This window comes from Lotus japonicus, chromosome 1 (genome assembly GCF_012489685.1).
Source record: "Lotus japonicus ecotype B-129 chromosome 1, LjGifu_v1.2".
In the NCBI taxonomy this organism is placed as follows: Eukaryota; Viridiplantae; Streptophyta; class Magnoliopsida; order Fabales; family Fabaceae; genus Lotus; species Lotus japonicus.
The window spans coordinates 106,450,116-106,466,578 of record NC_080041.1 but is presented as its reverse complement, the minus strand read 5'-3'; the positions used below and the strand labels follow the sequence as shown (position 1 = coordinate 106,466,578).

The 16,463-nt window shown below is 38.9% G+C and overlaps 3 protein-coding genes across 4 annotated transcripts; all 3 read left to right on the top strand.

The window, feature by feature from the left end:
- Window positions 1–995: 995 nt before the first annotated feature.
- On the top strand, window positions 996–4,270 carry LOC130728868 (WUSCHEL-related homeobox 13-like). Of its 2 annotated transcripts, none has more exons than XM_057580455.1 (4): window positions 996–1,098; window positions 1,306–1,505; window positions 2,478–2,975; window positions 3,870–4,270. In XM_057580455.1, the coding sequence occupies exons 2-4, from the start codon at window positions 1,322–1,324 to the stop codon at window positions 3,956–3,958; spliced, it is 771 nt and encodes a 256-aa protein (XP_057436438.1). In that variant the 5' UTR covers window positions 996–1,098; window positions 1,306–1,321; the 3' UTR covers window positions 3,959–4,270. The 2 variants fall into 2 exon arrangements, with proteins under 2 accessions (XP_057436438.1, XP_057436439.1); XM_057580456.1 differs by having other exon boundaries at window positions 1,056–1,078.
- Window positions 4,271–8,083: 3,813 nt separating this feature from the next.
- On the top strand, window positions 8,084–12,703 carry LOC130728886 (heat shock cognate 70 kDa protein 2-like). Its single transcript, XM_057580472.1, has 4 exons — window positions 8,084–8,379; window positions 8,477–9,604; window positions 10,336–10,912; window positions 11,254–12,703. Exons 1-4 carry the CDS (start codon window positions 8,098–8,100, stop codon window positions 12,573–12,575), a joined length of 3,309 nt encoding a protein of 1,102 aa, XP_057436455.1. The 5' UTR covers window positions 8,084–8,097; the 3' UTR covers window positions 12,576–12,703.
- Window positions 12,704–12,847: 144 nt separating this feature from the next.
- Window positions 12,848–13,648, top strand: LOC130717433 (uncharacterized). The gene has a single exon (XM_057567652.1). It carries the CDS (start codon window positions 13,226–13,228, stop codon window positions 13,646–13,648), a length of 423 nt encoding a protein of 140 aa, XP_057423635.1. The 5' UTR covers window positions 12,848–13,225.
- The last annotated feature ends 2,815 nt before the right edge of the window (window positions 13,649–16,463 follow it).

Below are 16,463 nucleotides of genomic sequence, written 5' to 3'. Positions count from 1 at the left end.
GTGCTGTGGTGACACGACGAGGGAGTTACTTGCAAAAACACTCTAATGTACCAATTAGTATGAGAGTACTTGGAGAGAAGTTCAAAGTCATAAAAAAACAATAAGACAATGAAATGAGTAATTTTTACATAAAAAAAAAAACTAGGGAGTCGTCCCTCCCCCTCCTCCTCCTCCTTACATTGCAAGACCCTCAACCTAGTCCCACATTGAATCATCGTCCCGAAAACCCCATGCGCACCACCACTCGACGCGCAAATCAAAGACGTTGACCATTATCTTATAGTTGATGCTTTTTTGCGGGTTCATGTTTTGGTTTAGATTCAACCTCATTTTAAAAATTTCAAGACCTATTGTTCTAACTTTTTGATCTATTGCACTTTCTTTTGGGTCGTATCCATAAAAGCAAAGTGAGTTAACGACAAGGGATCTCCAACGATGGAAGAAAAGGGTGAGGTTGGAGATGGTAGTGGCAATGGAGGTATGGGGAAGTGGGTTGTAGTGTAGGGTGTTGCGCAACATTTTGTGGTAAAGGTTTGTAGGGGAGGGAAGGTGGTGGTGTTGTGGGCAAGGGTTGGGGAGAAGGATGGTGGCATCTACCTCCTTCCTCAACGTAGTCCAACTTCCTCATGTGTTCGCTCCATCATTGCATCGCTGAGCTTTCACAATGTGAGTCACATTTTTTTCTTTGCAACACTGAACTCTAATTACAAGTTACAAATGCAACAGTAAACATTAGATGTCCAAAATTAAACTTTTTTGTATGTAAAATCACATTAGGTGGCGTCAAGTTTTATGAGTAATGATACATAAACATATATTTTCTATTGAACATGCCATTTTGTGCTAATTTTCTCAAGGATGTGTACCTATGCATTTCGTTTAATTTTAGATTTTTTACTTGAGAAAGATTTACTACCGCCAATAGAAAGATGTAGCAGCATGTAAATTGTTTGGACAATAACACCCTCGGAGAATTTAGAAAATGACAAGCCCTATCCTTGTCAGGTTCTTCTTATATTCTCCCCCACCTTCGTCGCCGACAAACCACCACCTAAATCGCTGCCAAGTGCTTGCTAACGTACGCACCTGACACAAACGGTTTGTTTCCTGCCACCATGTCAGACACAACACACACACCTCTCTCTCTCTCTCTTCCCTTTCTCTCTCATTTTTTTCTTTCTTTTTCATTTTTCTCTACACTCATTGTTGATCATTTCATTTCAATTTCTCATGATTAGGGTTCTTTAATTAATTTCCTTTCAATAAGTGATTAACATTCAACTTTTTTTGGAAATGAATTCTCAGGCAGAGAGAGTAAGTGATGGTGATGGAATGGCAGAAGCAGCAGCAGCAGCAACAGCAGCGTTGGATTCCGAACACGAACGCGAACCTCATGACCGACGAGCAAGTCGAAACGCTGCGCAAGCAAATCGCCGTTTACTCCACCATCTGCGAGCAACTCATTGACATGCACAAAACGCTCTCAACTCACCAAGATCTCGCTGGTTAGTTTCAGTTACACTTTCAGTTCAGTTACCCAATACCAAAATTTAGTTAAATTATGATTTAATATATGTATACAAGTTGTTAATAGTAAAAATGCCATGTAGTATTAAATTAGGGATTTGAGTTTTTGGAGTGAGTAATTGATCAGTTTCTTCTTTAGATGTATAAGCATTAATGCATGAATTGGATTGGAAGGGTAACCATTCATGGAAAAGTTAATGAGTTAAGATTATGATAAAATTAATGTACATGTATAGACTGAAGTTATGAAGTTGTTAAAATGGTGGAATAGCCAAATCTGACTTGTCTCTTTTAAACCTATTATAGTATATATTAAAGATTGGGAATTTGACTCTTTGGAGTACGTTTTTCGTCTCAATTGTTGATGAGGGAATTGATGGTTGATATTTTAACAAATCCATAATTTGTGAAAGCAGTCATTGATTTGGTTGAGATGCCTCACTTTCCCAGAGCTCACTTCAGATAATCAATTTTTAATGACTGCGAGTTGGTGTTCTGATTGTCCCATATCTGAATTCGGTTATTACCTTCGCTGTGGTGTCTGTTAGTTTAGTCACCCAATACCAGAATTCAGTTACTCCTTTATTAGGTAACTTTTCATTGGAAAGTTAATTGTTACCATTATGATGAATAAAATGTATATGTATAACAAAACAAGCTATGAAGTTGTTCAAATTGTGAAAAAGACAGATTTAACTTGGTTCTGCTAAAGTAACGGTGAGGGTGCAAATTGTAGGATATGCTTTGGGATTTGACTACTCTGGAGTGAGTAGTTCACTTTAGAGTGAAGTAAAGTAAAATATCTTAAATGTTAATTAGAAAATTAATTGTTGATATTTTAACAAATAAATTATTTGTAATACCTATAATTGATTTGGTTGAGAAGTTGAGATTTCTCACTTTCCCTGAATCAGTGTTTAATATTAACAATTTGGTGTATTGATTGTCAGGTGTTAGGCTGGGAGGTATGTACTGTGACCCGTTGATGGCTTCTGGTGGCCATAAAATAAGTTCAAGGCAGCGGTGGACGCCGACAGCGGTGCAGCTGCAGATTCTGGAGCGAATATTTGAAGCTGGGACTGGAACTCCCAGCAAGGAGAAGATCAAGGAGATAACTGCTGATCTCAGCCAGCACGGTCAAATATCTGAAACTAATGTCTATAATTGGTTCCAGAACAGGCGTGCCAGGTCCAAGAGGAAACAGCAGAGCGTGTCGCAGCCGAGTGGTGCTAATGCTGAATCAGAAGTTGAGACTGAGGTTGACTCTAAGGACAAGAAGACTAAATCGGGCGAGGTTGTTGTGCAGCCAACTGCTGAAAACATGTGCTTCCAGAACCCTGATGTGTGCCCTGATTTGCAGTACTTGAGTCCAGAATCAGATGGCGGTCTAAGATCCACCAGAGGATTTGATCATGTTCCTTCTTTTGATGGGATGCTATCAAGCTCAAGTATGTTATTTGTTGTGCATTCTTTCTTTACTTGTCTTCATATTAGTAAGATTAGTATTTATCTAATGTTAGAAGTTCATTGAACTAAGCTAGATTATGCCTTACTTCAACAAGAAATTGAGCCCCTTTTGGGCTCAAGTTAAGCATGTTTTTTTCTTAAGTTAAGCCAATATTGAGTCTTGTAATGAACCAATCTGCAAGTAGGTTTGGTGGTTTTATCAATTGGCTAGGTTTACTTCCAGCCCTAGTTAGAAGTCATAACTCATGAGAGATATCTAGGGGTCTTATGTTCAAACTTCAAATTGATTCTTTATTACACCTTTATTGTAGTCAAAATATGTCATAACACATTGGAGCATGGAGTATAACAAAAGAAATAAAATTTCTAGAAGGTTTTTCTTCCAGTGTCCTACAAAGGGGAAGTATATCTATTACTCTCATGGCTTCACAAAACTCAGTGCCACTTCCATTAGTATTTTACTGAGATTCACTTCCTGATATCCCCCCCCCTTCTTCAACGCAGCATGGTTTTGGAAAAGCTTACAAATAAACTTTTCAGTGGAAATCAGCATTTACTCTCTCGCAGGACTCGTGCGGGACTAGGAACTTTGTTTGGATAGGGTTTTATCTCTTTGGTTCCATAACAAAATGTAACATCTTGTACTGTTCTACTCTCTTAGGTTTCCGCCCTTTAAGATGCAATCAAAATATCACTTTTCTCACCTTTTATGTTATCATGTTTTAATCTGCTTTTAGTATAAGCAAATATAGAGTAAAACCTAGATTGTGGACTCTAGTAATGGAGCTTTGTTGTTGTAAACTTTACCTTAATTTGGAGATTCTGCAGTTATTATATCTTCATGCATATAATGAGCCTTACTTTGAATTTTGCAGGGAGTGGCTATCTTACTGAAAAGATGGAAGCACCTGAGAGCTACAACTTATACCAGCCAGCAGGCGGTGACTACGACATGTCAGGTTGACATTCAGTGTGACTTCTACGACTGTGATTAGCTGTAAAGAACTGGTACTGTGGTTTTGGGTTGGTGTTGATGAGGAAACGAATTGAACCAATCTAGACATGGGAACTTGCAATTTAGATGATATTAGATTACATATATAGTGACATTTTCTAATGCTAGTTGAACATTTTACTTCAGAATGGTATATACTTGTGATTTGTGACTTGGTGCTGTGTGTTTGGTCTCTTTGGTTACTGTTATGCCTTGGATATCTTTAACCATTGGATTAGTATTTGGTATTTTACTGGAAGAGAAGTGGTTACAAACTAAGAATACTTTTTCGGTGGCGTGATTAAGGATGTTATAGTGTAATTTTTTTTAAGTGGGATGGTCCATAACAATTTGCTGCATGATTGAAGTAATAGTTTCTCGTTTTCTTTCTGGTTAAAGTACTGTAAGTCTGTAATACAGAAGGATTTCATAGAACAAAGGTACAACTAAAAGAAAACCCAAATGAGAGAGATAAATTACCTTTATTTTTTATTTTGTGTAAGACAGGTCTCCTCCTTCGGAAACAATCATGTTCGAGCCGGGGACATCCACATCATGGTGGGGTTAACTCTCCCAGCGGAGGTTTTTTCCATCCACAAGACTTGAACTCGAGACCTTGTTTAAGGGGAATCAAGCATGTACCACTTGAACCAACCACTTGTTGGTTAGAGATAAATTACCTTTAGTCATTCATATAAGAAGATTAGACTAAGATTTAAGAGTAAAGAATTAGGAATTATAGATTTTAGGTTTATGACAATCGAACATAGAACATTTGTTTAATTTTAAATGTAGAAAAACTTTTGAAACAATCATGGGAACAAAAATCACATGTTTTAACTTTTAAGCAAAGGATTAAAAGAGTAATTAAACCTTGAAAGACTTGAAACACTTTATTTACCTGTGGGTCTCTCTCTCTCTCTGTAATCGACCTACAAATCTACAATCTGAAGTGGACTGTCTGCCTATGTCCAACTCCATGTAATTTTATCCTTCAACTCCCTTTCAAACCCATTGTCATAGAGCATCTCCACCAAGTGGCCACCATCATACCTGCACCACTTTTCCTAGACCATGTATTTCACTTCAATGTTTCACTGAATGTCATGTACGATTTCGTTTAACTAAAGTTTTACTTTCCAAAAGGTAATTTGGTCATTCATGGATATCTGAGGTTGGTAGTACTGTAGAAGATGAAGTGTATGTTCTCATTGCAGGAGGTGCTACATAGTAAGCGGAATCAACATTTTGCAATTGACACCCTTGATGGGGCTTGATCATTTCTTTTGGCTGAAACAATTATTTTTCTATGGCATGCCAACCTTTTATACTCTTGATGAATGACATGACTTTGAGAAAAAGAGATAATAGTGATGTTTGGATTTGGTACTCAAAGGTATGCAATTAGGTTTACATTAAACAGATGAGTTTGGTATCTGCATCTTTAGGTAAAATTTTAAGGAAAAAAATACATAGCAGAATACTTTTGTACAATACATATTCCAAATTAACTTTTTTTTTCGATAAAAATTTTCTGAAGTAACTTTTGTAACTAAGAACCTGAGTAAATTGATTCATATTATTAACGTAATTATTTTTCCAATAGATATGTATTGTAGACATTGCATCTACTCTTTAGCATTAGCTCGTATTATCTATTGTGTAGCATTTGCTTGTATCTAGCACTTATATCAGGAGAAGTTATATACAAGTTGACTTTTGATTTTTCTCAATGCTTAGAGGTAGCTTCTTTTAAGAATGTTTTCTCCATTCTTATAGATCTTTTATACCTTTCACTTTAACTTTCTGCCTTTTTTATTTTTAAAAAATCATGAAAAGGGACAAGAGGTCAATGAGGGGTGGCATAAGGATTCAAGCTGTTTTCAGTGTTAGACAAGTGAGGAAGCAGATTTCTAGCTCTTATATGAGGTATCCTTGTGAAGTTGTGATAGATTAATGGAACAAACTCATGTTGGTGCCTCAGATAAAATCCCTCTATCCCCAAAGAATGCATTGGCTCCTCAAACTCTAGAACATCATACCCAATATGCACATCTCCAACATCAATATTTGAGAATGTTGTATTGGCTTGCGCCAAGACAACAAATGATAGCAGTAAAACAATGTCCAATTACGTGAACCCGATTGAGCCAAGATAGCAGTAGCTTTTGTGCTTTGCTGTTGGTTTCAAAAGAGTACTCGAACAGAACAACAATTACTTTTGTTCATTGCCAATGGCATTAAAAGAGAATTGCAACAATTGTATCCGCCGGCATGTTGCGCGGCTCTTAGTCTAGTTAATGTAGAATGGAAGGAAGTTTTTAGGAAATTATTGATTTCTCTAGCAATTTCCATAAGGGTGTGAAGGAAACAGAACTGTCTTAAAAATTTTACATTGTTAAAAATAACCCTAATTTATATTTGAAATCTTTTGTATCTAAACACTTTAAAATCACTTATTAAAGAAAAAAACACTTATTATATTTGTAGATAAAGATAAATGAATTTATGTTTTTTTTAAAATCACTTAAAACAAATCAATTAGAGTACATTTGATTCAACTTAGTTTAGAAAATATTACTTTTTTGATCAAAAAATCATTTTTATGTTTGTTCCAGCTTTTAAAAGCTGAAAACAAATTATTTGAAAAAACTACTTTAACTTATCATGAAAATCTATTATGATAGATGAGAGGAGACTAAAAAGTGGTTTTAGTTAGAGTAGCCAAACACGAATAAACTTTAAAAAATAATCATTATTTTTTAATCTAAAACAAACCCACTCTAAATAGCTTTAAAAAATAATCAGATTTCTACTTTTTTCTCAAACGCATACTCAAACAGCTTAAATGATATGTAAGTGATTATTTTTAAAAAAGTGATTATTTCGTGAAATAAACAATAACAAACGGGCTCGATGTATAATATTCAATTGAGTTCAATCCTCAACTAAATGTTAAACATGCAGGGTTACATATGTTATTAAAATTCTTTTCAAAAACAAAAATATATATGTTAATAAAATTATGGTTCTGTTATAATGATTTCGAGTTACCAAACACAACACACAGAACATTATTGTCCTGTTCTATCCCGTTTCGTTCCGTTCTGTTCTATCATGTTTCGTTCCGTCACCAAACGCTACCTGAGTGCAGTTCTTAAAGATTGAACTCTAGACTTAAAGATTCAAATAATCATATTTTGCTACTGTAATCGACACTCATTGGATCTTTTAAGCTTTTAGGTAATTATATCCTAACATTTAAATTGTTCAAAACCTTTTTATCTTGTGCAGAACAATTCAAACACACATGCTTCTACTTGTTTCTCAGCTTCTTGAACGAACTCATAGTTTGTTGAGAAGACAGCTTTCTCAAGGCTCTTCCAGTAATATCTACTTTGTTCTTCCTTTGTCCACATTCTATTATCAATGTCTTCTCCTTAAGGTGGGTGTCTCCAGTAGTGGCTTTAACTTCAAAGCAATGTTATTAAATTTGGTCCGGTGATCGATTCGGTCAGAACACTGTGTTAGTGAGTTATTGGTCTAACCATTGAGTCACTAGTTGAATTGGTTGACTCGGTTGAAGCTAAAAAAATTATAATATCATAACAAAATGTCACAAATACCATACACACAAAAGCAACAAGAAATATTTTACCACGATAAAATCTCAACTCACAAATAACAAAATGAACTCAACAATCTCTGCATCTTCGTGATCCATAGTTGTAATTTCCTCAATAGAAATATGTAACATCTAAGTTTTACACAATATATAAATGAAGTTTAGATAAGGAAATATCTATTAACACTATTTGAAAGACTTGTAGAACCTAACTGCATTAGGTTGTTAAAACTAATCTTGAAGAAGGCAAGTTGATTAAATGATTGACATAAACACAATAAGGCAACTAAGGCACATATTTGATGATGAACCCACATGTATATAAAAGGGTGGATTAATTAACAATTTAACATAGACGAGTAGTGTGAAACGTATTACTAAAATTTTATATATTTATATGCTTTCTCTGTCATTGCCATTATCTTTCTGATTAAGAGTCAAGTGAAGCTAATATTCTAATTCAACTTGGCATAAGTTAAGAGTAATGGCTAGATTTAGTCTACAACTCCAAGGCTTGATTTCTTTGACCATACTAACAATTCTTTGCTCTTCTATGGCCGGAGAAGGAGAGAGTCCCGCCATCGGAATTGACCTCGGCACCACCTACTCCTGCGTCGGAGTGTGGCAGCATGACCGTGTTGAAATCATTACCAACGACCTGGGCAACTGTACCACCCCCTCTTACGTCGCTTTCACTGACTCCGGCCGCTTGATGGGCGATGCAGCCAAGAACCAGGTCACCATGAACCCCATCAACACCATCTTCGTCATTTCTAACATTGTTTAGCTTCTCTCCCAAATCACATTGCAGTTAGTAGTTTGGTGTTGGAGTTATTGGTTAATTAAATTAATTTATGGCTGTAGATGCCAAGCTTTTGATTGGAAGGCGATTCTCTGATGCTTCCGTTCAGAGTGACATGAAGCTATGGCCATTCAAGGTTACTTCTGGACCTGCTGACAAGCCCATGATTGGTGTCACCTACAAGGGTGAGGAGAAGCAGTTTTCTGCTGAGGAGATCTCCTCCATGGTCCTCATTAAGATGCGTGAGATTGCCGAGGCTTATCTCGGTTCCACCGTGAAGAATGTTGTTGTTACTGTGCCAACTTACTTCAATTATTCCCAGCGCCAGGCTACTAAGGATGCTGGTGTCATTGCTGGACTCAATGTCATGCGTATCATCAATGAACCCACTGCTGCTGCAATTGCCTATGGCCTTGACAAGATACCTACCAGTGTTGGTGAGAAGAATGTTTTGATTTTTGATCTTGGTGGTGGTACTTTTGATGTCTCTCTTCTCACCATTGAAGAGGGTATCTTTGAGGTTAAGGCCACTGCTGGAGACACCCATCTTGGAGGTGCAGACTTTGACAACAGAATGGTGAACCATTTTGTTCAGGAGTTCAAGAGGAAGAACAAGAAGGACATTAGTGGAAACCCAAGGGCTCTAAGGAGGTTGAGAACAGCCTGTGAAAAGGCAAAGAGGACTCTCTCATCCACCGCACAGACCACAATTGAGATTGATTTATTGTTTGAAGGAGTTGATTTTTACACCATAATCACTCGTGCTAGATTTGAGGAGCTCAACGTGGACCTCTTCAGGAAGTGTATGGATCCAGTTGAGAAGTGTTTGAGGGATGCCAAGATGGACAAGAACAGTGTCCATGATGTTGTTCTTGTTGGTGGTTCTACCAGGATCCCCAAGGTGCAGTCTCTATTGCAGGATTTCTTCAACGGGAAGGAGCTTTGCAAGAGCATCAACCCTGATGAGGCTGTTGCTTATGGAGCTGCTGTTCAGGCTGCTATCTTGAGTGGTGAGGGTAATGAGAAGGTTCAGGATCTTCTGTTGTTGGATGTTACTCCCCTTTCCCTGGGTTTGGAAACTGCCGGTGGTGTCATGACTGTTCTCATTCCAAGGAACACAACAATCCCAACCAAGAAGGAGCAAGTTTTCTCAACTTACTCGGACAACCAACCTGGTGTCTTGATCCAGGTGTACGAGGGTGAAAGAGCCAGAACCAGAGATAACAACTTGTTGGGTAAATTTGAGCTTTCCGGTATTCCTCCAGCTCCAAGGGGAGTTCCTCAGATCACTGTTTGCTTTGACATTGATGCGAACGGTATCTTGAGGAGTTCAAGAGGAAGAACAAGAAGGACATTAGTGGGAACCCCAGGGCTTTGAGAAGGTTGAGAACCGCATGTGAAAGGGCTAAGAGGACTCTCTCATCCACTGCACAGACCACAATTGAAATTGACTCCTTGTATGAAGGTGTTGATTTTTACACCACAATCACCCGTGCTAGATTTGAGGAGCTCAACATGGACCTCTTCAGGAAGTGTATGGAGCCAGTTGAGAAGTGTTTGAGGGATGCAAAGATGGACAAGAACAGTGTCCATGATGTTGTTCTTGTTGGTGGGTCTACTAGGATCCCCAAGGTGCAGTCTCTATTGCAGGATTTCTTCAACGGGAAGGAGCTTTGCAAGAGCATCAACCCTGATGAGGCTGTTGCTTATGGAGCTGCTGTTCAGGCTGCTATCTTGAGTGGTGAGGGTAATGAGAAGGTTCAGGATCTTTTGTTGTTGGATGTTACTCCTCTTTCTCTTGGTTTGGAAACTGCTGGTGGTGTTATGACTGTTCTCATTCCTAGGAACACAACAATTCCAACCAAGAAGGAGCAAGTTTTCTCAACTTACTTGGACAACCAACCTAGTGTCTTGATCCAGGTGTACGAGGGTGAGAGGATCAGGACCAGAGATAACAACTTGTTGGGTAAATTTGAGCTTTCCGGCATTCCTCCAGCTCCAAGGGGTGTGCCTCAGATCACTGTTTACTTCGATATTGATCAGAATGGTATTTTGAATATCTATGCTGAGGACAAGACTACAGGGCAGAAGAACAAGATCACTATCACCAACGGCATGGGCAGGCTCTCAACGGAGGAGATTGGAAAGATGGTGCAGGAGGCAGAGAAGTACAAGGCTGAAGATGAGGAGCACAAGAAGAAGGTTGATGCAAAGAATGCCTTGGAAAACTACGCTTACAACATGAGGAACACTATCAAGGATGAGAAGATTGGGTCCAAGCATTCTACAGAAGATGCTCCAGATCCCGCTATTGGAATCGACCTCGGAACCACTTACTCCTGCGTCGGAGTGTGGCAGCACGGCTGTGTCGAAATCATCCCCAACGACCAGGGCAACTGGACCACCCCCTCTTATGTCGCTTTCACCGATTCCGAGTTCATGATTGGTGATGCTGCCAAGAACCAGGCCACCATGAACCCCATCAACACCGTCTTTGGTATAGCCTCCCCATCCTTATTTAATGTTTCTTGTCTTCTTATCATGTCCACCAAGCGGGCCCTAATGTCAAATTTTCATATATTTCTAGCTTTGTCACGTCACTTATTTATGATACTATATCATAGTATCATCATCTGGTATTTGCAAATTTTCCTAGTACATTTGTTGTCTCTAAATAACTGATTCAAGTCAACTTTTGTTTAGCTTCATGATTTGGTTGTTTTATTCTTCGAAATTAATACGGTGTTCGTTTGAATCTGTGCTTGAATATATTAGTATTATGCAGTCAATAATTGTGTGTTGGAGTTACTGATTAATTGAATTAATTTGTGGTTCTAGATGCGAATCGTTTGATTGGAAGGAAATTCTCTGATGCTTCCGTTCAGAGTGACATGAAACTATGGCCGTTCAAGGTCATTTCTGGTCCTGGCGACAAGCCCTTGATTGTTGTCAACTACATGAAGGAGGAGAAGCAGTTCACTGCCGAGGAGATTTCCTCCATCGTCCTCTTCAAGATGCGTGAGATCGCAGAGGCTTACCTCGGTTCCACTGTGAAGAACGTCGTTGTCACCGTCCCAACATACTTCAAATATTCTCAGCGCCAGGCCACAAAGGACGCCAGTGTCATCGCTGGCCTTAACGTCATTCGTATTATCGACGAACACACCGCTGCTGCCATTGCCTATGGTCTTGACAAGAAGGTCAGCGGTGATGCTAAGAAGAACGTGATGATTTTTGACCTTGGTGGTGGTAATTTGGATGTGTCCCTTCTAACCATCGATGTGGGTTTCTTTCAAGTTCAGGCCACTGTCAGAGACTCCTGTTTTGGAGGTGAAAACTTTACTAAAAGATTGTTGGACCATTTTTCATGGGAATTCAAGAGAAGGCAGAAGAAGGACATTAGTGGGAACTCGAGGGCTCTAACAAAATTGAAGACTGCATGTGTAAAAGCAAAGAAGAGTCTCTCATCTAGCATCAGGACTACCATTGAGATCGAGTCACTGTATGAAGGTGTTGATTTTTACTCAACAATCACTCGTGCTAGATTTGAGGAGCTCAACATGGACCTCTTCAGGAGGTGCTTGGAGACAGTTGAGAAGTGTTTGAGAGAAGCCAAGATGGACAAAAATAGTGTCCATGATGTTGTCCTTGTTGGTGGGTCTACCAGGATCCCCAAGTTGCAACAACTGCTGCAAGATTTCTTCAACGGGAAGGAGCTTTGCAAGAGCATCAACCCTTGCCAGACTGTTGCTTATGGAGCTGCTGTTCAGGCTGCTATCTTGAGTGCTGAGGACAAGAATACAGGGAAGAAGAACAAGATCAGTACGATTGCAAATGACAAGAAGGAGATTGAGAAGATGGTGCAGGAGGCCGGGAAGTGTAATTCTACCGAAGATGCACCAGATCAACACTTGAAGGCACAAGTAGAACATGACACCTGCCATCAGATTACAGTACCACCCCCAAGTTTAAGTTTACAGTCCTTCCCTTCCGGAAACTTCGGCTATTATTTCAAATCTACCAAAAAGGCTTCGGAGGAGCTTTTGGAGGCACTAAAAGATGATAGCTGCTATGTAATTGGATTGCACGGAAAGAGGGGCTCTGGTAAAACTGCATTAGTGAGAGCTGAGATGCACAATTATAAAAAGATTTTGGCTTAATACATCAGAAGACCCCTGAAATTGTAAAGGGAATCAATTCCAGGGCCTTTTCGCATCAAATTGGGTCCCTAAGAAATTTTTTTTAATTCAATTAAAGTCAAATGCTGCCAGACCTCAATTTTGTCCTAGTGAGCAATTCCACATGGCTTTTTAAATTTTTTTTTAATTAAAAAAATTCTAAAACTTAATTTTTTAATTCCAACTCATATATTAAAGCATAAATGCCTATCAAAAAATTTTTTTTAAGCATAAATAAAAAATAAAAGGCGTAATTGCAGTCACTAATTTTCCTAATCTCCTAATCTTATCACAATCACTTCTTCTCCTAATTTTCCTCCACAAATCTTATCTTATCAATCATCATCCTCGAGTTCAAAAAAAAATCATCATCCTCAACACCATATCATCTGCATCCTCAACATACAGACCATAATCCCCAACTTCTTCTTCCTTTTTCTATATCCCATCTCTCAACCCTAACCTCCTCCTCATTCTCTCACCCACTGCAACCCCCAACTCTGCAAATCAACCCCACCACTCCCACGACTATCACCCCACTCCCCTCCCCCAAACCCAGAAAATTTACCCATAAAATAGACTTTTCCAAAACAACAATTTCAATTTCAATCTTCTCATCTCATCTTTCTCAAATGGCCAACCCTGATGAAGTCTGTGCCCTCTACCGCATCAAACTGCACCTTTTCGGCGAACTCTCTCCCATCCTGATCCGCACCACCACCCAAGAAGACAACGACTTCACCTTTCAATTCGATCTACCAAACCCTAATTCATCTCAATATTTTACTTCAGATCCAACCGATTCAATCTTCGAATTTGACACCAAACCCCAAATATTTGACATACAAATCGAATCTCCTAAACCTATACCCGTCCAGAAGAAGCAACCTACACTGAGTCAACGAAAATCACTCGAGATCTCTCTTCCCAAGAAAACAACCGAGTGGATCCAGTTCGGGGAAATAGCAGAGAAGAGGAGAAGGAGAAAGAGAAGAGGAGAAGGGTTTGGAACAATGGAATCGAAACCCAGAATCCAGGATCTTACTCCAGGTTGAGGTCGAGGCAGAGGCCAGCGGTGGTGGTGGAGATCGGAGGAGGAGGCGTTGATGTCGAGGTAGAAGCCAGCGGCGGTGGTGGCGGGATCACTCTCCTTCCCTTCTGGGAATTGAGTTTGGTGCCCCACCCCTTAGGCTTTGCACCCCACTTTATTAAATACGGAATTTAAAGTTCCGTATCAATACGGAAAATAAAATTCCGTATCTGTTTTAGTATATAATGAGTGGTTGAAAATGTGACACGCATGCTTAAATACAGTACAGAATTTTAAGTTCCGTATTCAATAGGGAGAATACGGAATTTTAAATTCCGTATTTGATAAAGTGGGGTGCCAAGCCCCATAGGTGGGGTGCCAAACCCAACTCCCTTCCCTTCTTCCTTCTCTTCTGCGTTCTTCTTCCTTCTCTTGCAACTTTTTCCCCTTCCAGATTAGGTTAGTTAGGTTTAGTTTTAAGGTTTAATTAGAATAGGTTTTGTTTTTATTGAAATGAGATGGAATTAAAAATAAATGAATAACATTAGTTTCTAATTAAAGAAAAAGATAAAAGCCACATAAATTAAGTTTTGGAATTTTTCAATTAAAAAAAAATTAAAATGCCACGTGGAAAAGCTGAGTAGGCTACACTTCAGCATCAGACACATTTTGTCCTTAATTGAATTAAAAAAAATTTCTTAGGGACTCAATTTGATGCGAAAATTTTTCAGGCCCTAGAATTGATTCCCTTTACAATTTCAGGGGCCTTTTGATGTATTAAGCCAAAGATTTTTGATAGAGTCATGTTTCCCACAGTGTACATCGTGATATCTTGAGCATACATGATGGGATTGCTAACAAGTTGGATGTGTTTCTTGAAAGCGATAACAATGATCGTATAAGGTCAATGAAAATAAATTCGGGATTTGACCGAATGGATGGAACTACGCTTGTCATCTTGGACGATTTTCCAACAATGTACAAACCGCAGGAAGTCGGTATTCCTTATGAGAGGAAACGATGCAAAGTCCTTTTGACCACACGTGATGAAGCAGACTGCTACATGATGTGTTCCGGTATGGAACCGCAGACTTAGGCTAACCAATATCGAGAGCAAGCGAGAATAAATAAAGCGAGTAAAATACGTGAAAATGATAGGATCCCTGCCGCTTGGGCGGTCCTTCTTTATTTATAGTTGGGTTTTGATCCGGCTGGATCATGGGTTACCCGGCCCATTTAATACATGATTCGGTCAGCCTAAGTAATATACATATTGATCAGCCCATACCAGACCACAAGCCCTCAAGACACTAAGGCTTAGTATAAGGCGAAAGTGTCTTTGATAAGCCCTCAGCAATTTACATCACATAAAATGTCAATAAAGGCGTGTAAATTCAAATATTTATAAATCTTAACTAACACATAATGAATATCATCTTTGCACGCTGAACCAATCTTGTCACATCCACTCAGCTGTCACTTCACATGCCCTTACCGTGGCGGATTTCGAAATCATTATTACTTTACCTGCTTTAAGTTCATCAAGTAGATCTTCTGCATATTCTTGGGAACTTGATACTACAATACTATCATATATATTAAAATTCTACTAACACAATCATCAAAGCTGCAATAAATGTAATAAAGTGTTATAAATTTAAACGAAAAATTATACCTCCTCCTGAAACGCACCTAGTCTCGAAACGTCACGTCCTTAGACTATAATACCCCTCACCACTTCTCCCTTAACAAATCACATCCCTTCAAATTCAAAAAATTTCAGACCAACGTATCCCTTTGGTCCAAACGTCAGAACTTTTGCCTCGAACACAGCCCACACGCGAGGACACGCGTCCCTTTACTCACCATTCAATTCACCTCTTCATCTCCCCTCCCCCTTTCTATATAAGATCCGAAATTCTTACCCTTCTCTCACACTCTCATTTTCACTTTTCTTACCCTTATCATCCTCTCCGATCATCCACAACGGTAAGAATTTTTCTATTTTCTCCACCAAGTTTGCTTAACGTTCGACTACCCCACTGCATTCATCACCAAAATCCCAGAAATCGCTCAAACTTCTCTCCTTCGCAGGTAAACCTCATCCTCTTCTCCTTTCTAATTTCTACATTTCTTTTTTGTTTTTTTAAAACTTTAGCCTCACATGAACAACTTACTCTACTTAAACCCAGAAACTCAACACAATGTTCTACCTTTCTACCCAGAAAATCAAAGTTTGACATTTCCACCCAGAAATTCAAACTACTTTTTCTCTTCTTCTCACACTTTGAAACTCTTCCTTTCAGGAATCCTTTGAAAATGACTACCAAACGTACTCGTAAGGAAGCTTCTGCCTCCACCATTCCATCTCCTGCTGATTCTCTATGGGTTTCTAGTAAAATTAAAAAACAATTTTCAAAGATTTGCAACCCAAAAGCTGTCATCGACTTAGTCACTAAATATAATTTTAGGAAAGATGGCCTAGATGCCCACCTAGACATAATTCCCTGCGCCCCTGATGAACCATGTTGTTTCGGGAAAACAGATGGTCAAGGGCGAAACTTTACCTACTTATTCGAAAGCCTATTCTCCGATCTAAAGTATGATTTGCCATTCTCTGACTTTACTTGCTCGGTTCTAACCCTTTTGAACGTTGCCCCCACTCAACTCCATGGTAATGCCTGGGCTTACTTAAAAGCTTTTGAAGTCCTGTGTCAAACCTTACACATCATACCTACCAGCAACAAATTTTTTTACTTCTTTGAAACATGCGGACGAAATGTGAAGGGCGAATATGTCTCACTCGCCACCGCTAGGGGTCTAGGATTGTTCACCCTGTA

Excerpts from the sequence above, each read along its gene's own strand:
- LOC130728868 (XM_057580455.1), top strand. The coding sequence starts at position 1,322 with ATGGTGATGGAATGGCAGAAGCAGCAGCAGCAGCAACAGCAGCGTTGG. Across the intron at positions 1,506-2,477 it reads AACTCACCAAGATCTCGCTG|GTGTTAGGCTGGGAGGTATG; the intron begins GTTAGTTTCAGT and ends ATTGATTGTCAG. Across the intron at positions 2,976-3,869 it reads TGGGATGCTATCAAGCTCAA|GGAGTGGCTATCTTACTGAA; the intron begins GTATGTTATTTG and ends TGAATTTTGCAG.
- LOC130728886 (XM_057580472.1), top strand. The coding sequence starts at position 8,098 with ATGGCTAGATTTAGTCTACAACTCCAAGGCTTGATTTCTTTGACCATA. Across the intron at positions 8,380-8,476 it reads ACCCCATCAACACCATCTTC|GATGCCAAGCTTTTGATTGG; the intron begins GTCATTTCTAAC and ends TTTATGGCTGTA. Across the intron at positions 10,913-11,253 it reads CCCCATCAACACCGTCTTTG|ATGCGAATCGTTTGATTGGA; the intron begins GTATAGCCTCCC and ends TTGTGGTTCTAG.
- LOC130717433 (XM_057567652.1), top strand. The coding sequence starts at position 13,226 with ATGGCCAACCCTGATGAAGTCTGTGCCCTCTACCGCATCAAACTGCAC.